A 23,718-nucleotide genomic window follows, 5' to 3' on the forward strand; every position below is an offset into this window, starting at 1 on the left:
CCGGCGAAGACGGATGCCCTGTGGGTCTGTTCGGGGAGAGTATAGCATTAACCCTTATTCCTCCAGGTCAACAATTTACCAAGCGTCCATACCCTGAAGGGCTAAAATGCACACGCCTGCCAAGGCAACATAACAATTGATGTTTCAGTTAAGCAAGCCATCTGTTAAAGTGTGTGTGTGTGTGTGTGTGTGTGTGTGTGTGTGTGTGTGTGTGTGTGTGTACATAGTCCCTGATGTTAGCTAGAGAGCCCCAGTCGCAGATGGGCAAGACCAAACAGTGTGTGTGTGTGTGTGTGTGTGTGTGTGTGTGTGTGTGTGTGTGTGTGTGTGTGTGTGTGTGTGTGTGTGTGTATATATTTATATATATATATATTTATATGTATACATATATGTACAGTGGCTTGTAAGTTCATGTGTGTGTGCATTTGGTCTAGGGAGGACAATGTCCCACCAGAGCTTCTTAATACCTGCGATCTTGGATCTGGAACGCTTAAAGCATGCAACCAGATCACACCGAAATAAGGTAATAACATGATACATGTTATTATTACATATTAACTGGATCGCCACATAGTGAGGGCAGGGTTTGGTAGGGGTTTGAAGGCAGACAAAACAGAGTGACACAGCTGCCTTTAAAAGGACCTATTTATCACTGTCACCTCCTTCCTTGCTCCTAGCCTTCTGCTTTCACCCTGCCACGCTCTCACGGGACTCATGTATGAACAATAGGGCCAAGGAAAACACACGCCCCTACCCCCACCTCACAAATTCGGGTCGTTCTATGTTTGGGGCATTGGGGCGGGTGGTGTCATGGTGGTGGTGGTGGTGGGCAGAGGAGGGGGGCGAAAAGACATAACTTTAATTTTCTGCTCAGCTAACTTATTGATTAAGCTCACAATTACCACCTAATCGGTCGAGGGTGTAGCATTCAAAGACATTTTCCTTTGTTGGCCAATAACTAAACAGTCTGCGATGCCAAATACCATCACTCAGCCTTAAGGGACAAGAGAGGGTGAGCGGGCAGGAGGAAGGAGGGGTGGGGGTGGTGGTGGAGCCGGCGGTGGTGGTGGTGGTGGGCCTCATCATCATTAGCAGACTAAGGAGAGCTGGGGAGTGAGGATGGTGGAATTAGGAGCGCTGCCTCCAGGGGGAGCTGAGTGAGAGATGAATGAGGCCACGGCTCTTCTCCTGTCGTCTTCGTCGTCTTGCTTGGTGTTTTCCCATTTTAGCACGCTGACGTGGGGCTGCGCTGTAACTTTCAGCAGCGCCCGGCTGTCTTTCAAGGGTGTCGACCAATGATTAGAGACGGCTGGCGGAGCGCTGGGTCTCACAGGAGCATGTAACAATCAACGTTCTGTGAGGAGGACTTGGGAGGGCGGGGGGGTGTTACAGTTAGGGGCTCTTCGCAGATGGATGTTAATTAAGTGAATTATTTGACCATTAATTGTGCTCTGCAATATGTAGCCTGCAACTTTTACTGGGTGATATAAAAAAGAACTTAGCTGAAATTAATTAGACTAGAAAAGAAGAAAGAAAAAAAGTGTGATTATCAATGTGTTATCTGCTCCTTATCCCTCACAAACACACACACACACACACACACACACACACACACACACACACACACACACACACACACACACACACACACACACACACACACACACACACACACACACACACACACACACACACACACAGTTACCATTGGAAAGCCTAATTAATTGTCCTGATTCTGCCTAACATGCTGCTAATACCTATTTCCTCTTACTTGTACATAATAGATGTCTACTCAACATGAAATGGAATAAAAGACATAAAAAATAATCACTCCCGCTTCACTGGAGTGGCCTAATTGTGATTGCCAACAGACCAACAAGAATATGAATATAAATGCATGCAGAGCATAAGCACCATGTGAGGAGCACCTATTAGTACGCATGGATGGGACCGGTGTTCCTTGTCCCAATGTCCTTGCAGAGCCCATGCATTGCTCTGTTCAAGACTGCTAGAATACTCAATAGAGTGGCGAAGTCACGCCCATTCCGGTAGTGCCCATGGGACCTATGAGATCGAAAAATATGAATGGGTTTCAATGGAGAGAAAGTAATTATTTTCTGGTCCCAGTCTTTATATGCCCTGGATTACACATATGTTGTTTGTGGATTCAAATGATAATTTTTCATGCAAAGAAAACTAAAAAATTCACGAAGAAGTTTGATATTGTTAGGTTTTGTGTGAGGCCGCTTTGTGAACTACAGCTCTTCGCTGCTCTCGTCGACGCGAACGACATACGTCACCACCCGCACTTGGAACTCCGGTACAGACATGGCGATCTCTCTGCTCCACTTCACCGCTTTTTTCTAAGGGGAGGATAAAAGCATCGAAAGAGGTTGAAAACCATTATAAGTTCGGGCATGAGGAGAGTTTCAGTTATGTCGATGGGGAGATTGTCGGTCTTGTCCACGCCAGTCGCAGGGAGCGTTACATCACATACGAGACGTGTAGTCTTTCTCATTGTGTTTTCTCTACAGCCGTTAACTGAACCTTTGCACAATAAGCGGTCAAATTCTTGACATGAAAAATTATCATTTAAATCCACCAACAACATGTGTGTAATCCGGGGCATATAAAGAGTCTGACCAGAAGATAATTACTTTCTCTCCTTTGAAACCCATTCATATTTTTTGATCTCATAGGTCCCATGGGCTCTACCGGAAGGGGCGTGACCTCGCCACTCTTTAGGCAAGTATTGGCCAAAGTAGAGAGTGGGAGGAGTTACATTGAAACTTTCTAAATGACCAACATTTACCACCTTTTTGCAGCAAATACTTTAACAAAATTACACAATCATCACTCACAATTATTATATTACAATAGACAACCTATAATGTTCACAAATGTATCATCAATGCATGCATACAAGGCAGTCATTGAAATAGGGCATTGCATTTCAATCCGTATTGAATTTGAAACAGATTATCGTACACATTAGCTATTCATATGATAATTGTAACAATGTAATTCTTTAAATACAATGTCAGCACCTCTTTGATCCCACTGAAACCAGCAGCTTGAAAACTTATTTTACAATTAAAAAAATATTCTACAGAAATTGATTTAATCTAACCTCTAACCTAACCTCTATTAATTAGCATCCTTAATTAGTCGATTATTTCTTCGTAACATTTGAAATGGTTTTCTCAAATGCAGCATGTGTGAATTTTGTGAAAATGTCAGCAAACATGGAAAGGTGAATGAAGTAGCCCTTCGTCCGCGGCAATGCCTCAACAGTCTGCGGTTCTATGAGGGCAAACACTGCAAGAGTAGTGTAATGTAATTATAAGCAGAGCGTGTCTGTAATCCAAGTCCTGTCAAAAACTGCCAAGTCAGTATCATTCATGGGACCAAATGTGCCTTTACCATTAAAAAGAAAATTATATACTTTCCCTTCCAAATAATATGTGAGCTGGAGCACACCAGTCGAAATGAACGACTGCAAAGTAAGCATGTATCCGGAATAGCCCACTGGGGCCGATGTGAATTATCCTAGTGATTCTCATTTCAATGTACATACACATCAGGAAAAGCCAAGTGCCATTTACGCACCTCTCTGAAAACTTGACCACTTTGAGAAAAAATTTAAAAAACCTTAGAGGACCTTCAAAACAACGTTCCCTGGATACGAACTATGGATGGATGAATAGCACTACGGCTCAAAGTCTCTCTTGCTTCTTTGCACTGGATGGTTTTTCTCTCTCTTTCTTCTCACACACACACACACACACACACACAACAAAACAAGGGCAGCAAATTTAGCCTGATGGGGGGTAAAAGACAGAAGACGATCTCAAAACGCAGCCCGGGGGGAGTCTCATCTCTAATGAGGCAAAACTTTAAGTACTGAATAATAAATAATAAAAATTGACAGTTCATTTAGCCATCATGGTTCTTCGCTGTAAAAGCCATTACCGTAACTATACGAATATTTTCTGCCAGTACATAAAAAACTAAGTCTTGAAGTCTCTATATATGCCTCACCAGTGTAAAGGCTGCAGTAACAAATGCCCAATTTAATGTACATAAAATCCTATCCGAAGGCCATCACGTGTTGCTGAAAGTTGCAAAGAGTCACAACTCCTTTGATTATAACTTTATTATATATCTAAGTTATATATGCGTTTCGCATTTAAAAGCTGCATCATAAAAATTCTTTCTGTGAAAACCCTTGGAAATGCTATGATGTTTATGTATAAGGACTTCTGTGAGATTGGCAGGATAGTGTCAAAGGATTACATGCCGGACTCAAGACTGGGATCAAAATGGTTACATTTGCAAGTTTTATTCAAATAACAATTCAAAAGAACTGCAATATCAAGCAGATGCTGTGTGAAGGAAGTTGTGTCTTTCGGATCCATTCTTGATCAGAGTCCGACTGTGTTACGGCTGCGCTTCAATATAAAGCGGGTCGCACACCAGACGAGCCGCGAAGTGCAATGTCGGGCAGCGTCCCGTAGTAGAATAGGAAAACATGTCGGGAGGATTCGATGGTCTTGTTCTGTGTTTTATTGATGGCAATTGATGCGATGTGGGCCAAGGTTTTGAACAGTGTTCAAAGTCAAAATGCGGCTTTTTGAATGCTCTTTTTGGAAAGACAACCGGCCTAAGTTCCAATGAAGACAAACTGCTTTGATCATAGCACTAGAAAAATGTTTTTCAATGAAATTGCATCGTAGCAGAAGCACTGTTTAGGAGCATGCAAATTAATAAATGCACTATTCTGCATGCCGTATCACCAGAAAATAAAGAAAAATATCGGAACTGGAGTATATTACCCAAATAGCAGCCTGTTATTATTAGTAGGTTACTTGTTCAACCTGTTTGTGGCAGTGGGGGATTACCATTCATTGTGGCAGACTGATATGGTCATACACCTTTTAATATAAGGTGCATTGGGATGGAGGCCGCACAACCGTAATTTGTCTGAAAATGTGTATGTAGGCCGTTGTCTATTTTCGTGTAATTATGGCACTCTTTGTGCATTGAGTGTGAACATTAAGTATAGGGGAATATGCCCCTGCATCTCATTGCAGCGACAATCCCTGCTAGAGAAAGTGCAGAAGGGAATCTGATAAGTAATGGCCAAGCACTAAGAGATCACCACTGGACTCTGCTTGCTGCTAGATACACGGACAATATAGTACCAAAACAGCATATGGGTTGCAAAGGCGCCTGTGATAATCCGCTCTAGCTCTTATAAAACAATAGCAATGAAGGGACTTCATTGATTATTTTGATGCCTAACAACTTAGGCATCTATGAACTATGCATTAGACAGAGGGACAAGGAAGGTGCAATTTATATCAGAAAGGATAAAAGATCAATTCTAACATTGACATTTGCTCTTGGTTGAGAAAAGTTGGGTCCAATATTTTCATTATTTTTCGATTCACAGGTTAACAAGTAACATAATAACAAAGTGAGTGCCAAAGTGGATTAGCCTAACAGTCAGACAATAAACATTACAGTGGAAAAGTAAGCAGTGAGGACCTTTTTCTTTTTACATAAGCTTTTGAGACACATTATTTGCATCCCAAAATTCAAAGATATAGATATGGCTGTGTGGGTTCAACAATGGCCAAGTTGCAAATAGACAATGCTTAATGCAAGATATTAAAAAAAATATTATTAACTTTTGTACCTCAACAAAAGACCATCTTGACTTTCCTGATACATAAACCGAGCTGACTGAAGAATGTAATAATATATTATGATATTAAGAATTAATAACGATAGTATTAATGATTACCTGATGAATAAAGTAATTGTTATGTTGTCTAGTAGGGACTGATTGTGGAGCCCAACTAACAAGAACTGTCTGCAACAGGGTTCGAGTTAGGATTCCATCTCTGTGGGGGTCCCTAAAAATAAATAAAAACTATAGATGTATAAATATAAGTAAATATGTAATTTATAATGTATAACGCCGGTGATCAAGGCTGTGTGTGCATACAATGACCACTTTCAAGGAAAGTGGACTTTTTGCCTCTGTTTCACGTCTTTCCTATCCAGTGACGGACTGGGAACCAAAAAAGGCCCTGGCATTTGCACCCACCAGCGGCTCACGGGGCGCGCGCGGGCCTGCGCGTGCAACTCACAGATACAACTTTTCAAGCACGGAAAAAACCCGCACCTTTGATAACCCCAGTGATGGTGAACTTCACTTTAAGTACGTACAACAAGTGCACCCAAACATAGACACATTAATGCACAACCCCAATGCAGAAAAAATCTATAGATCAGAGCCAGCCGCTGCATAATAAAATCATGTCTTTCCATCATGCAGTTAACAAAGTACAAAGGAGCTTGCTCTTCTCCGCAACCCTGTCATCCGAATCCAAGTTCATAAGGACCTCTGTGATGGCGACAGAGTAGGCCTATAGCTTCCAACATCCCAAAACACGCAGACGCGGTCTAGCCTACTCGATTCGGTCTTGAAATTGTAAACAAATAATCAAATAAAGTTGTTTTATTTCGAACCGGCATGTAGATTTAACATCTGACTAAGAAAATTGGCTCCAAAACAATGTAGACCGATGTAAAAGTTGAGGGTAACCATGACTGTGATACAGAGACCCATATCTCTCGTATAAATACTGATATTTTCTCTCTGATCCGCCGGCCGGCTTAAACGGCCCAAGAGGGCCCACGGCCCCCTGGCACCCGCCAGAATGCGAGACCGCCCAGTCTGCCACGTAAAAATCGGCATTCGGCAAGTAGTCCGGTTACCCATCAACCCCAGCGTATTCGGTTGCTAAGCGACGTCAACGGCTAACTATTTCTCCTCTGATCAAAACTACCAATGGTTACAAATAAATTGTAAAAAGACACACCTTGTGAAGTTATTTTTTTGTTTCGCAAGTAGCCATGTAATAAGCGGGATAATGCTTCAGGTCGAAGAAGCAAGACACCTCTGCTTCGCGTCGGTGTCCGGTTAGCCCTGTCGGGGCTTATTTACCCGATAATAACCGGCGTTCTACACATTATCCCTAACTTAACGTCAATATTACTCTGTATGTGGAAGGGAAAATGGCTTTATTAGTAATTAAAATATTATGCTGCTGTATTTCCAGAGACCCCACAGATATTTGAGTTTGATGCTTTCATGGGAGCCAGACCTCTCTCTATGGGAGCTCAGCTCCCACTGGCTCCCACCTAACACCCTGGTCTGCAACCCATAGCATAATACTTGCTTTTTCTAAACGCATTGCTGGCAATGATATACATTGAGGTACTGATTGGTTATACTCACATAAGATAACATGGCTTTAAGTTCTTCGTCACTTCTTACAGTAATTCTATCCCCAACCTCATCTTCATCTGAAAAACAGAGTGTACACATCTTTAATGACACATAAAAAATAAACATGTTTGGGATCACGGAACAAATCTAAAGAGGCAAAGAAAAATAGCATGCATATAAATTATATTTGAATGCACAACATTTGACTGAGAACTTGTTCTATTACAGTCAGCCTACTACAACACCAACAGGATATGAAAAGCATTAAATGTAGCACAGGCGCAGAGGATTTAATCAATGCTGTATTTGTTCAATCTGCTTTCAAGGTGATCATTGAGAATGGTAGGATTTCACATTAGGTAAGGTAGGATTTTCTAATACCCATCTCATAACTCTATAGTTGAGCTAGTTTGCTAGGCTTTGTGCCTACAATAGCCAATCACTGATATAAGGGGTGATAACAACAACTTCTGACTAAAAGCACAATCTAATAAAAAATACAAATGTAAAAGGCTGCCGTACATTTAAAAAGTAGCTATACTCAATGATTAAAAAAAACAGAAAAGCAATGTTACAGCCACCAACCATTTGCTATATTAACAGTGTATTTATAAATTATAATGTCATCATAATGTTATGATTAAGAAGGGCTAAGAAACAGAATTTGTGGGTGGGGCCTTGTGGTAAATAAGTACCTATGTTTCGGGTTTATATCCCAAAGTAACAAACCGCTGTCAGCAGGTGAAATCTACAGACACGGGATGCTAAAAGTAGAGGGTTTCCATTCACAGCGGTATCTGAACTATCGTCCATCTATCTTTAATAATAATGTATCTGGACTTAATTTAAGTCGTTATTTTAGTCGTAAACAATATACTTTTTTTATTGATTCGAAATCGAGCTAAAAAAACACGGAAATGTGAGGATCTGTAACTTACATTCAAATGCAGTGACTGTGGCTTCTGGCATCACATCTCTGATGGCGACCTGGAAATGGTTCAGTGTTGAAACTGTCAAATGAGCAGTTTAACAAGAGACTGTACCTACAATAGTCCAATCTTCCAAATTCTATGCTTCGATGCTAGGTATTAAAGGTAATAAAAATCTTGCGCTGTTGTAGGTAGAACCAGCCTACTAGGGGAAAAAGTATGGCATAATACCTTCAGAATAAAAGTGTTTGTAATTTATTTTAAAGTCTCACCAGCAAGTCATTGAAGTTAAGAAGGGATGGACAGTCGACGGAGGAGTCCATGTCTCCACTGGGTGTTTTTATGCGGATTACTATTCCTTCGGTTTCCATTGTGTAAATGTTATTCAAAACAAGTAAAAGCATAACAGAGAAATAGGACACATCATAGTCCACCTCGAAAGCTGTCAGCTAAGAGGCTACTTTCCAGGAGTAGCTTGCTAGCGGTAGTCGCTGCATCCTGTTTTATTGCAGCACATGATGTAAGCGTGTAGAGTGAGTACTTCAGAAGAAAACATTAACAACTTTCTTTAAGAATTTGTCCTACGTTTCGATGAATTTATGACACATTGAGTTAAGGCAGATATTTAGACTGCGTGCAGCTGAAATTAAGACAACACGTTCGACCAGCATTTCCGAATCAACATCCGTTCAGTGCTTTTCAAAGTAAAGCTAATTTTCAGTATAAAAGCGTTTTTGCAGGTTTGAACCCCGTAGTAAGGACAAGTGAATAGATAGTTGCGTTTTTAACTATTTGGTGACTAAAGAGTATAAATATTAAGAATGTATTGTATTTTTGGTTCAAAATATGAATCATATTGAAAATGTTTTGCGGCTAAATGAAACGAGGGTGGGCGTGTCCATTTGGTTGTTTCGCCGTGTTTATTAATGTAATTAATTGAGGTAGCCTCAATCGCTAGTCGTAATGCTAACACTTAAAATTATTAAATAAAATATTGAATCTAAAGTTTCACAGACTTTCACTGACAAATAGCGTCAGTCACGGATTAAAACGGGTATGTGTGACGCAGCCATTTCCAAAAATCTGTTGTTTTAGTGACGGGGCTTGCCACACATTTTTGCATCGAGGTTTTCTTCCTTATGATGGCCTCTTTTACCCCTGTCTCTCTTGTAACAACTTAATTATATTAGATGCAGCTGAAACCACAATCGTCATATTTCAAATGTTTTCTGATGTCACTTTGATTCGAGCTACATGTGCGGTGGAAAAGCGGCAATATGTGGATTTGTGTGGCAAGAACCTTTACAGATCTTTAATAAACTAAAAATCTAAAGAAAATATCCATTTTACACCAAGGCAACAAGATAATTATTATACAACTTCCTATTATACTAAATTACCTTTATGTACTCTTTCTCAAAAGAAATAATTTATTTGCCTTGGAATTTTTTTTTGTTATACATGAATGGACCATGTAATATTGATGTTATGAAAGGTTATTGAATCCATCCAAGGTGTTTTTTCAAAAGGTCTCGAGATACTTACTTTAAAATGTATCGTACATTGCCGGAGCTCAATCAATACTTGTAAGAGGTGTTTCAGCAACAGGGACGGCATGATAAGTAGTAAAAAGACTTCCTTACAGCCTTGATGATCCATTTATAAAAGCAGAATGGGAGCTTGCTTATGGTGTGCCACAAGACCAAGAATTATGAAGACGTCAAGGACTGTTCTCTCCCTTTCCATTTTTTGTTGAGTTGCTGTGCCATAGATTAACATTGGTGTTTAAAGATTTCCACTAGACATGAGACATTACTCATAGTATGTAATTAAATGTACAACAGAGAAAATGTAGCCTAAAACTTGTTGGTCATTACCGCCTTGTCCCCTCTCTCTCTCTCTCTCTCTCTCTCTCTCTCTCTCTCTCTCTCTCTCTCTCTCTCTCTCTCTCTCTCTCTCTCTCTCTCTCTCTCTCTCTCTCTCTCTCTCTCTCTCTCTCTCTCTCGCACCAAAAAGAGCTCTGATTGCAGTTCTTAGAAACAGGACATTGATCCTTTGGTGGAGTGAAGCCTTATTTTCTGTTAATTTACAGTCCTGTGTTCACCGAGACGATACCTAAGTCTGTTGACTGGGGTTATGTTTAATGATAAGCAGCTGTTAAAGCTCCTTCTATCTCCCTGTTGTTGCCCAGACCTGGCAAGACAAGCAGCACTGGAAAACAATAGCATGCTATTGCTTTTGTGTTGGCTGTGCTGTGCTGGCTATTGCTTAAGGTTGGGTTTCACTGGCTCCCATCCCTGGGCCAGCTAAAACAAAAGTCTATACCCATGACTGCCCTGAGGCTGAACTTCTTTATCATTGGCTATAGTTTTTTTTAAAGTTTTTTTAACTAATGGGTTGCATTCATTCTACCCCTGCCTCAAATGCATTAAAGGTTACTGGGTAAATACAACTTTCAATGTCCCTTCTCTATAAATGTCCTATTCTAACTAAGTCAACATTGGGAGAAAGCTTAAATAGGGACAAGTTAAATTGTATTGTGAGGTTAAGCTAGCCCCAAGGAGTGCCTGTATTTAATTCACATTGTCCCAACAAAGTACAGGATTATGGTCATTGAGCAAAAATAATAATCACTGAAATAATGAGAGGTTTATTGAGGAGACAAAGTAGGAAGCAGATCTTTGTCTCTTTAATCCGTGTAACCTATTACTTTTCAAAACGGATATGGTTGGATACACCTGCATCATTTAGACAGTCCTCCAAGCCCATTGCATAGATCCATGTTAAAACTTTTTGTCATTGAGTAAAGCTATACCGGCGACTGGAGGGGAAAGGACCTATTGATTTCCACGTAATGCTTGAAATTATTACCTTGTGTAATTGTTACAGGAGAGGAAAGGTGAAAGAAAAGCAAGGCTATCAGGCACTCTGATTAGTGCGGTGGCCAGCATTGCCCCCCTGATGAAAAATAGGAGATCTATATGGCATTTTGTCAAACATTCTCTCAGAGGACTTGACGTTAGGGCCTTCTGCTTAAGGGGAGCAACTCGGACGAAGCCAAGTCAGCAATCCACATTATCAGAAATCAAACACCTGACGTGGCGAAAAGGGGGAGGGTGGGCAGAGAAGTCCAGCATCTACTGTCTGGTAATTAAAGGCCATTTCATCAGGCCTCCTCTTTCCACCATGGTTCCGTTCTCGCTATTGACAAGCTGCTTAGTGCCGACTGAGCTCAGTTTGACTCTAAATATATGAGGCACACTTATTTAACTTTCAAGGAAAACAGGGTAAACAAGTAAATAAGGCCTCAACCAGATCCATCAGGACAAGATACAATAAATAATAAGAATGATCCCTTCCTTGCCAGGTGCTGTTGCAGGGTTTCTTATGACACATAGTGAACTGTTTTTATTTGATATATATTATTAATGAGAAATATTGCAACGCAATCATTGTTGAACTTGAATTATTACAACAACTATTGATCTTCTTGTTTTTTCAATGTTGCTGCTATTACTGTTGCTGTTACTGACAATAGGAAAAATTACAAAATAAAATCTGTTTTAAATTTACATTATTTATTGTCATACACAGATCATTTTCATATACATACTCATAATAGCTACACGGTCCTGATAGTTATCAGGGCCGTACTGACTAAGCAATACTGATATTACAAGGTAAGAGATTTATGGCTCCTTATACACAGCAAGAAAACCTCTCTTTCTTTGACAATGTTCATTATTATGCAAAATGTCAGTAGCTGTTTACTGTCCACCAATCATTCACTTTTAATGGAATTTCCTCAAGTGAGGCTAAAGGAACCCGCTAGTCTTCGCTATAGACCTGTGCATATACTGTAAATGTGTGTTTTTGGATCCCAGCAGGAATTTAAAGGTAGGTTACAACTCAGGTGGATAAGAAGCCTGAAGCTGAAATAGAGACGTGTCTTCCCGGCCTTGAAGCCTGAAGCCTATTGTTTATTGATGCTGCCAAAAACCGTACTCAGATCAATACGATCGTTGACACACGGGGCCTTCAACACACAGGCTCCAAATTGAGGTCAGGATAAGTAGAATAACTGCTGGTCGGCATGACGTGAATTGCCTCAGACGCTAAACTATTGTTCGTGGTACCTTTCCTTTATCAAGTTCATCTTGGAGTTAACCTGCGATGAGAAATATGGTTGAGCATAGTGAATTGGCGGTGTAAGAATGATGGGAAAAATTTGTTGGATTTGGTGAAAAGATAAATAGGATGAGTGACATTGCTAGCTTAACCTCAAATCTCCCTTCTTTTGCTGTCATACTTTCCCCCCAAAGGGGGAGTTGTCCCATGGTATTGTGCCCTTCCTGTTTGTTATACTTAAGAAGGAAATGCTTCTTGTGCTGTAGTCAGTGACTTGGATGGCTGACGCGGCCAATGAAGACAGGAGAGAGTTAACCGTTTTATGCACCGAGCAGAAAGAGCTCTAGAAGCTTCCATGTGAGAATAATTGGTAGGGATACTTGATACTTAAACAAATGCAATGCCCGAAAATGAAGAACATCAACTACATTAATTTTTTTCAAAACATCCTTCTTGCTATTATTAATGTTCATAGCTGTCTTACATTATCGTTTCAGAAGTGGAATTAAAAGTGAAAATTATCATCTGATGATCTCCAAAAAGAAAAAAGCTAAACAATCTCAATGACATTATTGCAATTCTGTAATATAAACAAGATAAAAGTACAATGAAAGCAATATAAAACTAGTTATTAGCAGCAGCAACAACATCAACATCGTAACATTATATACACGTGCTTGCATATGTGCACGAGTCTGACCTCTCTCTAACCACACAGTGCTTTGGTGCACAGTGTCAGGTGGCCTGTTTGTCAGCTAAAATATTCATCAAATAGATCAGCGGAAAGTCTGGCTTTCTATTCAGCTGACAACTGCAGGTCAATAATTGATACTGAATAGGGCCATAGTAAATGAATGTGTGCAACGGTCCTTCTTGATTCGTAGGCAACGTCAATAGGTCCTGTGGTACAGAAGTACATTGAGATGGATGAGGTACACATTTCTAAGATTAATATTGAAGTTTATGTGATGATCCATATCTATTTTTGTCATATCTCATTATAATGTGGCTATAGTTTGGACTTATTAGCAAGGTGAATAAGAAATGTCATTAAATAAGAAATAATAACAGTATTTAATTATAACACACTTTTGATGAATAACTAACTACAGCCGTCATTGTTAAAATACAAAATGTTCCAATTTAAAATGTAGACAGGCAATCACTTTGTTCAGAACCTTACCTTTCAAACATTCTTGGTAGGTAAAGTAAAAAAAATGGAATACGTACATTCCGCTTTTTATTATTTTACTTTGTATAGTTCATAAAAAACATTGCAAATTGTTTGAAAAGAGAATAACTAATATCTCATTAGAATAGAAGTGTGTCTCTTCTAGTGGTAGTGATTTTTCAGTACAGTAAACTGATGTGTTAGCAAAGCTTATACGGTCACTTCTCTGTACTGTCTAATCTCTTATACTCAAAATTAGCATAACATCAAAAATAACCATATTCTTAGTGAATACGGAAGAATCAAATTAAACCGCTTGCCTTATCTACTGGTGAAATAAACAAATATCATAATAATAGTCTGCTGACATAAAGAAAATAATAATAATATCAAAACATACTGGGTAATGTATAAAATCGAAAAATGAATTAAAAAGTAGGTTCAACTGAATGGGATGGATCTACATTCTGCCTTCGTTGGAGGAGGACACACACAAACACATGCACGCCGCACGGACGCACACACACACACACACACACACACACACACACACACACACACACACACACACACACACACACACACACACACACACACACACACACACACACACACACACACACACACACACCACACACACAAACTCACACACACTATGCTTCTGTCAAATGCTTCTGTCACTTTGCAGCTTGGGATGACATAGAACAAGTCTTAATCATTATAATGCAATATAAAATATACATTGTACAAATTGTTCTGGCAATTATACTTCCGCTATGCTTGCGCACATGTTCCTTTGCACAGATGGAATTTCAGCTTTGCAAAAGGGTTTTGAGTTGCCAGCTTTCTCACCACCGCTCAACATATTTTTGGGGACTATCAAAGCCACATCCATCACCACATCACACAGGTCTTTATTGCAAATAAATCTGAAATATTCATTTGGTATTTAGTATTCTCTTCCCTCTGTGTCTGTGTGCATGTGTGCACACAAATGTGTGTCTGTATCCGTGTGCATTTGTGTGTGTGTGTGTGTGTGTGTGTGTGTGTGTGTGTGTGTGTGTGTGTGTGTGTGTGTGTGTGTGTGTGTGTGTGTGTGTGTGTGTTTGCGTGCGTGCGTGCGTGCGTGCGTGCGTGTGTGTGTGTCCGTCCACTTCCTTATTGTGGGGACATAACAAAGCCCTCTGAAATACAAGCTCCAGGGTTCTTACCTGGATATTTCGGCCCCCCACATTTTCATTAAAAATGACAATCCAGCAGCTGGGGCTCGGTTACACTACAATGTGCCGGCGATATACAAGGGCAAACATATGCGACCTAGGCCCAGCCCCTCCAAATACGCCCAAAGATAGATCTTTTTATCCTCAGTCTTTTACAACAGGTTTGACTGCAAATAGATCTGGGCCATGTGCAAAGAATGCTGTCCTTCTGTGTCCGATGCTGAGGATGCGGTTGCCTTTCTCTGGCGTTTTTCTATGAACCAGATGTTGCTGGCCTGCAGTTTGTGCCCCTCATATATACATACATATTCTCTGCTATGTTTAACAATGTCTTATTTGGAAAAATTGGTGGAGAAAGTTTGGCTTGTATGCCTCTCTAGCGGGGCATAGTTATTGTTATTCTATTTCTTGTCTGCTCATTTCCCATGCGTCATTTAACATATCCATGACGATGAACAGGTGAAATGAAAACAATGAAATCCGTTCATTCTATTAACTTTATATCTAATCTTGTACATTATGAAGTAGCTTTATGTATAACATCTATGTCCTCAATGGACATGTCACTAGGAAATGGCCTTGCACTTGAGGTGAAATATGGCACCTATCCATTCCCATGGTTATGATTTTTATTCTGTCCAAGCAGCTCCGGTGAGAGGCAAGAGTAAAGTAGCAATGTAATTACAGGTCATAAGTTCACCACCTTAGAACCACAGCAGGTGCACCGAGAGCTGTACTTGTCAAGCACTCGGATAGGTATACACCACTGCACATAGAGGTGAGTGTGTGTGTGTGTGTGTGTGTGTGTGTGTGTGTGTGTGTGTGTGTGTGTGTGTGTGTGTGTGTGTGTGTGTGTGTGTGTGTGTGTGTGTGTGTGTGTGTGTGTGTGTGTGTGTGTGTGTGTGTGTGTGTGTGCATACAACACAAAACAAAGGAACATAGTACACTTATGCACATGCACACTTATAATGTTGTACTCAGTAAAACATGGTATATCCATGTCTTACTGCCCCCTAGTGGTAGATTAGAGAGCAGGAACCTGCCAGCAAATTTCAAAATATCTGGTGCATTAATCACCTTGGAAGGCTTCAATTCAGAATTGAATTAGATTATATTAGCACAATTTCCTCTGTATTCTTCATTTGCCCACACACATCTAATTGGGGGTAAACCCTAAACATGCAAATAAACCCAATGTACCGGCACAATGTGTTTAAGGCAAAATTTATTACAAGATTAAACACATAGAAACGTGGTCATCATACTCTACCAAAATAATTTAAGGGTAACAGGGTTTTGAAAAACTGAAAAATATAAAATTGTACAATATTTGAGTCAGTGAGACAGTTACAATTATTAATATACCACATGGGCTCGGTCAAATGGAAATGGTGGCCTAATTAACCCTAATCTTTTATCTAAATCTAAAATTTCCTTCTGTTTTGTATGCAATGACTTTATATCTCTCAATATATAAGTTTTTCTCCTCTGAGGTGAGGGGTCATGCCTTTAAAAGGGGGATTACTCCATCCAACCCAATAAGAGAGAACAGTCTATATGTCTTTGCATCACTTCACCATCCTTCAGCCAGCCCCGCCCTTCTTCTCTTCCGCCTCCCAACTATTGGTCCCAGGGGACCACTTGAAACCTGGCTGTATTGTGTGTGCTGTGTATGTTGGGGGAGAGCGCGGTGCACGTGGGCTTGTGACTATGCTTTGGGTGTCCTGTACATGTGTGTTGCTGTGAATGAGACACTGTATCAGTTAAAATATTGTGATTTATTATTTATGTACTATTTAATTATTCTGCCATTGCACTTTTGTGTGTGGGTGTGTGTGTGTGTATTTATCATAGCATCACTGTCCAGTGTTCAATACATACATAAAATGAAGATGTTGTTCTATCGGATGAAAAGGCAAGTTATGTGTGTCCGTCTATGTCAACGGTTGTGTGTGTGTGTGTGTGTGTGTGTGTGTGTGTGTGTGTGTGTGTGTGTGTGTGTGTGTGTTCGTGTGTATGTGTGTTTGTATGTATCTGGTGTATGTTTGTGTGTGCGTGTGTGTGTGTATTTCAATCTCTGTGTGTGTCTGTGTGTGCATGTCAGTCTGAGGGTGGTGCAGAGTGAGGCGGGGAATGATTGACACTACACGAGTGTCTCTAACCCAGAGGGACTGGGGAGGGAACAGCCATTCAATGTGGCTGCTCATTATCAGTGTGTCACGCTGCATTGTGTCATCCTCTACCTCTGAGACAAAACACACACCTGTCATGCACACACACACCCACACAGCAACCTCCCCACACACACACACACACACGCGCGCACACACACACGCCCTTTACCTAGTCATTGACAAATGCCTATCTAAGACAATCAATTGAACAATCAATTGCAGGCCAACTGGCAATCCTCCTGCAATCAATACGGCGCTAGTTGCCTGGCTCTGGGAGTGCCACAATGGCTGTGGCACTTAATTAAGTTGTTAATTGCTGTGTTAAGCTTTCTCATGTACCTTCCCTAGACAGTAATTGAGAGTGGCCGGACAATTCGCTGATCGGCAGTACTATGCTAAATTTAATCACAAATCCAAGTAATGACAACAGCCTTAATACAACATGCAAAGAAAATCACTGCAGTGTCTGTTGAGTGGGTGGGAAATAGCAAGCACTTGTTCTAGCATCAGTGCGAGAGCCGGGCATAATTCAATCTCTCCTACTGAGAGAGATTAATGGCTGTAATTTACAGTAATAGCCAGACCTGCAGAAAACTTCAATGGGATTTGTTCATTAAACATTTTTCTGCTGCCCATGGATGATGTCATGCAGACCAAGTCAATTGGACACTAATCAGCATTTTTACTTATGTTGAATATGTGTTTCCCCTCTTCCATTACTTCTAGTTGAATCAATATTTATGAACATTGCATATATTACATATATCAATGGAGTACAAAGTTTTTACTGAGCATCGTCATTTTTATTACATACATACATTTTATTGCACGTTATCTCAGAACCCAAACAGACTTTAAGTTTCAAATGCCACACTTTCTTCTCACAACGATGAACAAGAAAGAGGCAAAGTTAAGTTGCCAAATAATCATCTCAACCGTGGGTGGCAGAACTTGAAAACACAGTGTGTGCCCCATATTGAAGTGGTGGAGGTTTTAAAGTTCTAGTGTTAGTTATCTGTGCACTTTTGTCACTGGTGGTAAAGTGCTCCACTCTCAGTGATGCGGCATGGCTCCCCTGATTTTCGGAGCCATATGCACTGTGACTGAAAAACAACTGGGTTTGACTCCCATAATGTGGGTCACTCCCTGTCCCATCCAACTAAGCTGAATAGGTTTGAGGTTGCGCTACAGTCAGTGTTTAACGATAACATGTGTGTTAGCCGAAACGAATTGTACCTTGAAAATCCCTTAAAGTAGGACGATTCTAAATGGGCATAGCAATAGGTTAAAGAATGTCTTGGGTCCAAGACAGGGTCATGGTTCATTTATTATAATGTGGGGAAAAGATGCTTTAGTAAATATACCTAAATGGCATAAATGGATTCAAGGAAGAGGTGAATGCTTTCCCTTAAGGCACCCTTACATAAAAAAGTGCTGATCTAAAGAGATAAAAAGAAAGAGTTCAGTAAATTGGAAAACCTTCTTATCCTAAATGGAACGTGAAAGGATGAAAGACTAGAAGTAGGGTCTCAAATATTACTTATACAGTGTGGAACCTCTCAATGTAGGGGGCCCTAATATTATTTTCTGTTCTTTGTTTCTATTCATAATTAAAAAGTTCTAAGAATATGGATTTATTTAAAATATTCAGACAAAAAGCATGACTAGATTTCAAAAGATAACACCCTCATGAATATAGTGACATCAAGATGAGAGACAGTTTGACCACAGAAGCTGAAAGACAACTGTTGATTGAGTTTTTGATAAAGAGCAAAGCTTTCCGAATCCGACAAACTAACATAACTATCTTGATTGTTTTTTTATTGAAGGAACTGGGTTCCTTCAATATGAGATTAATTTCAGCAGAAAGCTTCTCATACTTGACTCAAGTCTGGGCTCATATGTAAGCATCCGGCTGGTTTTTACACAGTTGTGTATTGCTTGATATAAAAGCGCTGCATGTGGAGGACATACATTTGCTCTTCAGTCATGTATAAACAATACTTCAACCATTTGATAAAATACAAACAAACACGTCATGCCAGGAGAAGGTTAACCTTTTCCTGCTTTTATATTATTCCCTATATTATAGTAACTCCGGTGGCCACGAAACAGGGACAACCCTGGAGATTTAAGCGCATGCATTAGCGCCATCCTGTTGTTCTGCTCAGGTGTGAGCAACGCAATCAACAGTTAAACATAATTATACCAGTTGATTCCATGTGTGTTTCAACAATGAAAAGAAAGTCAAATTAACCGAATTATCAATGTTCCTGGAGGAGTTTTTGTGATCAAATCAAACACACAGCTTCCTCCTCCGGCGCCGCCGCGCTCCTTAGCGCGCAGGGCGCGAGGGCGGCGCGCTTATCAAACTGCAGACCGCCTTGCCACCGGAAACCAAATCAGACCGCAGCTGGCTAATGCTGTTATGATGTCATTAAGACGGGCCTTGATGTCTCCACTCCAACCATCTTCTCTGATCCCATTACTGCCAGCGCTCCGCTGGATCTCAGAGTGGTGTAGGGCCTATTGCAGAAGTCCCAGGTTGTTGTTTTTTTTCTCTCCCTCATCCTTTCAAGAAACTATTCAAAACACAGTAGGGGGGTTGAACATTTGTATCAACAATCATCGCAGGGAAAATTATAAGTATACAAGCAGGAGTGCTACAATTTGGCGAATGCAAATTGCTACCGAGGAAATCAGCGTTTCGACACTACCACGTGATGGAGCTCACGTGAAGGGGGAAGCAGCGTCTTCCTCCATCCGCTTCCCGCGGCCTCACTGGCGCGACGCGGCTCTTTGGAGAGCTGATAAGAATGGGGTTGGTGTAGTGGAGCATGGAAAGTGGAGAAGGATCCACAGCGGGACAGTGAGGAACAACTTGCGCTGCTCTAGGCTCTGTGAGCAGGCTTGCCATTGATTAAAACAGCAAGGTGTGCAATAAAGTGCAAGCCAAAGTGCTGCTTTCCATATGGACTCGCACCCTTAGGCTCTGACCACCAATTGGGCCCCTCTGCCTTTTTCAGTGTCGCTGTTCTCCTTTCAGCCCCGTTCTCCTCCCCCCCCTCCCTCTCTCCGGGTCCCCAGATGGTGGAAACCATTTCAAGCCTCTCTCTTTTTGCTCTCTGGTCAGATGGTGAAAACCATTTCCAACATCGCACTCTCTCTCCCCCCTGCTAGTCTACAGCCACAAAGGGCCTTGGCCATGGTACAACCATTTACTCCAGTAATTAACGGCACCCATAGCACAACAATTACTATCATTGGGTAGTAAGCCTCTTCGCTTAGAGGACACACATGCATATAAACACGTGTACCCCAAGCACAAACACACACACACACACACACACACACACACACACACACACACACACACACACACACACACACACACACACACACACACACACACACACACACACACACACACACACACACACACTGCAGCTTGAATTAGAATAGAAGCTAATGTCCAGGAGCGGTAAAATAAAATGGAAATAACCATCAACAAATTGGTGAAAACAACAAGCTGGCATTACAGCAATGATTACTGATAATTAGAAGACACAAAGCTCTCCTCCTATCTAGTGGCAAAACACTGTAATTACCGCCATGACAGAAAATCAAAGGCTACTTTGTAAGCGGCAGGAAAAATTAACATTTTGGACCCCCAAAGCTGTATGTCCTGTTTAGAAACATATTAAATCAATGCATTGCTAACCGGCGGGCATAAATACATCCGCGTCTGAAGGCGCTCTTTATAGCGAGAGAGAAAAAGGTGGGTTTCAATGTCCCTGTAATGTGGCATGTCTAATAGTATCATTTTATGCTAAATGTCGGCTACACCCCTTTTGTCAAAGAGTGATGCAATTAAAGGCACTCTTATTTTAGAAAAAAAATGCAAGGGTTTTAGAGCGAAGATCAAAGCATGTTTTACATAGAGCATTGTTGCAGGACAGCCATCGTTTATTAGGCTATAGTTTCGACCTGGGGCTATTTCAAACTAAATGTTTTGGCTACTGGGAAGGACGTAGGTAGGCCTACACTAATTAAGGTAGACATAATGCACGTTGATGTTAATTGATATTGTGTAAGTCTTATGCAGTTGAATAGTCTCCTCTACTGTAATTTGGTGATGGCAGCGTAATATTTACAATAGTTAACCTATTAATAATAATAACTCATTAACATATTAATACAACCGTCTGCAATCTTATGAAGTCGCCAACATTGTTTTGTGGTAGTGTAGCCTATTCGAAAAAAATGTTTTATCGACCAAAATGGTCTTGAAAAAATGATAAGCTCTAATGATGTTGTGTAGGTATTCCTATTCATATTTTCAGCTTGACAAAGTTTGTTTTAATGTCCCCTCCCAAGAAGTGAAATGTGAAGTGAAGTTTGAATATGCAGCTTTTCCATAGATGCATTCAAAATAAGAGATAGGCCTATATACTTTTAACTGTATCAAGACGTAAAATATCCATTTAAGAGCCTAATAATGCGGACACTCATTTTACTGTAGGCCTATTTGTTTTTTCACTTGATAAAATGATTTGTTTAAAAAATTGGCATTGACCCACTTCTACAAAATGTAGCAAAATCTGCGAGAGTCGAACAACCCGCCAATTTCTCTCATCTTTGACAATGGCTTTCTTGGGAATACAACTAATTACTTCACATCTGTATTTATTTGATCCGCGTGGAATCCTTCCTTCTGTCACCACCAGCACCGAGCTATGCCAGCTTGGACTAACAGTGATTTATCTCAGTGACACTTCTGGCGCAATTTCACATTGAAGCGGTTCAAAAATCAATAGGGGAAACATGGGGGGAAACGCAGGGAGTAGTAACGCTTTCCCGCCCTCAGCAGAACTGTCGTGCATAAAGCATAACATAAAGTACGACGAGGCTCGCAGGTTTGCTAAATCAGCATGAGTATCGGGAAATATACAAGCTGTTTGGAATTGTAGATACAATGAATATTTTCTGGAGCCAGGGATCCAATCCAGATTACTGACATGCCAATACTTCTGTCGTAGGCCTATCTGGTAATTTAAAGACAAAACATCAGCTTCTACTGACCTCTGTTGTAAATGAAGGGAACTGTAGAGAGATTGGCGTGTGTGTGCGTGTGCGTGTTTGTGCGCGCGAGAGAGAGTATGTGTGCACGTGCCTGCGTGTGTCTGTCTACTCTAAACCATAGGATTTGGAACCAAAACTCCATTCCCATGCTGCACTTCAATGACAGAATTGAAGAATCATTTATTGTTAACTTTACTATGTCTTGTCAAACTGATTTGATTTGACACGTTTATAATGTTTCGTATCACTTTTTTCTTAATGCAAAGATGCATCAGAGGAAGGATATCACGTTGATCATTTGTTGTGCAGATACAAATTAATCGACGGCATGTGTGAAAACCACATTATTAAATATTTACCCTTAAAGATATATTTTAATGCTCTTCCTGGAGCACTTCCTACTGTCACATTAACTTAATGACATAATCTCCACAGTGACACCCAAAGGCAACGTACATGGGGTGGGGTGGGGAGAAGTAAATCAAGGTCTTCATAAATGATATTTCTTAAGTAATCCCTGAGCTAAATTGCCTAAAGGTGATAGCTGTTATTTGTAAAGCATGCATATAATTATATAGTTAAATTAAAACAAATTTACATGATATTCTCGGTTATTTAAACGCAACTTGAGAAAAAAACAAGACCACAACTTCTTAATTATTCTTGTTCACACTGCATTTCCCATGCTCTCTGTCGCCTTAAGTGCAAATACACACTCCCATCTGTTTGTAATTAGAACAAAATAATTTCAGTTGTTGTAGCTAATCATTTCCACTGCACATTTGATTAAAACTAGTGCAGCAGTTGAGCAAGTTTGATTTTCCCTGTGATGCCTATCAGGTTTTTATAAAAAATGATAATAAAAAACAGCAACGCTCGGGCAACTGTTCAAGCCAAGCTGGTGAAGGGAAATTAAAAATATAAAAGCCCATATAGACCAATTGGCCTAAAACCAATTCCCTAATAGGCTATTCCCCATGAAGGGTTGTAATTAAAGCATTTCCCAGCTATCATTTCTATCTATCCATCTTTTATTTTTATGCCTGATCACAACATTTAATTACATTTGGCATGCAGAGATAACCGAACATGGGATTGAATCCTGCCCTGCATTATGTTCAGTCACGAGAGTCCCTGATGGGCCCGTCAAGCCTATTGAGATCCATCTACAATACTGTGCTCAACCCCAAAGCCTAAACTCTATGTAAATTGTTTGGGTCAATTCTTCGACTGATGCACTCTGATCTACCATATAAATACAGTATGTTATCGGTATCCTATTAGTGTCAACACAACGTCAATGGGAGGAAAACCACACTACACTCGCCGCGGGTTTAGGTTCAACATGGACTTGATCTGTGATCCGTCTAAAATCATGTGTGTTTATCCACTGAGTGACTCACAACATGCATGTTGAATGACGGCAGGCCAATTAGAGGAGCTGAGACATGTCATGTGACGTGATGCGACTGCCTCTCTATGTAGCAGTGTTCTAGAAGGTACACAGCACGAGGCTCGGGGCAGTGCATTGACTAACAAGGAGAGTATGATGATCTTGCAATAATACAGTGTAACAATAACACCCTGTTTCCAGCGGCATTTTTCTAACAAAAATAATAGCTCTTTAATCGTACCTAAAGCACAAGTTTGATTGTTGTTTGATTAAGTGCGAATCGTAGGCATACAATGTAAAACCCTCCAATAGACAAAC

The 23,718-nt window shown here is 40.4% G+C and overlaps 1 protein-coding gene across 3 annotated transcripts in view; it reads right to left on the reverse strand.

Moving 5' to 3' along the window:
- Positions 1 to 9,063, reverse strand: part of map2k5 (mitogen-activated protein kinase kinase 5) — a 50,790-nt gene extending 41,727 nt beyond the window's left edge. The window contains exons 1-3 of one of the 3 annotated variants that reach the window (XM_056607313.1): positions 8,505 to 9,063; positions 8,242 to 8,290; positions 7,313 to 7,380 (exon numbers count right to left, since the gene is read on the reverse strand). In XM_056607313.1, the coding sequence (XP_056463288.1) occupies positions 7,313 to 7,380; positions 8,242 to 8,290; positions 8,505 to 8,636 (249 nt within the window). In that variant the 5' untranslated portion in view covers positions 8,637 to 9,063. The remainder of the gene's footprint in view (positions 1 to 7,312; positions 7,381 to 8,241; positions 8,291 to 8,504) is intronic. The other 2 variants (XM_056607314.1, XM_056607315.1) reach the window with 2 other exon arrangements.
- Positions 9,064 to 23,718: the final 14,655 nt, after the last annotated feature.

Source organism: Gadus chalcogrammus, chromosome 14 (assembly GCF_026213295.1).
Source record: "Gadus chalcogrammus isolate NIFS_2021 chromosome 14, NIFS_Gcha_1.0, whole genome shotgun sequence".
In the NCBI taxonomy this organism is placed as follows: domain Eukaryota; kingdom Metazoa; phylum Chordata; class Actinopteri; order Gadiformes; family Gadidae; genus Gadus; species Gadus chalcogrammus.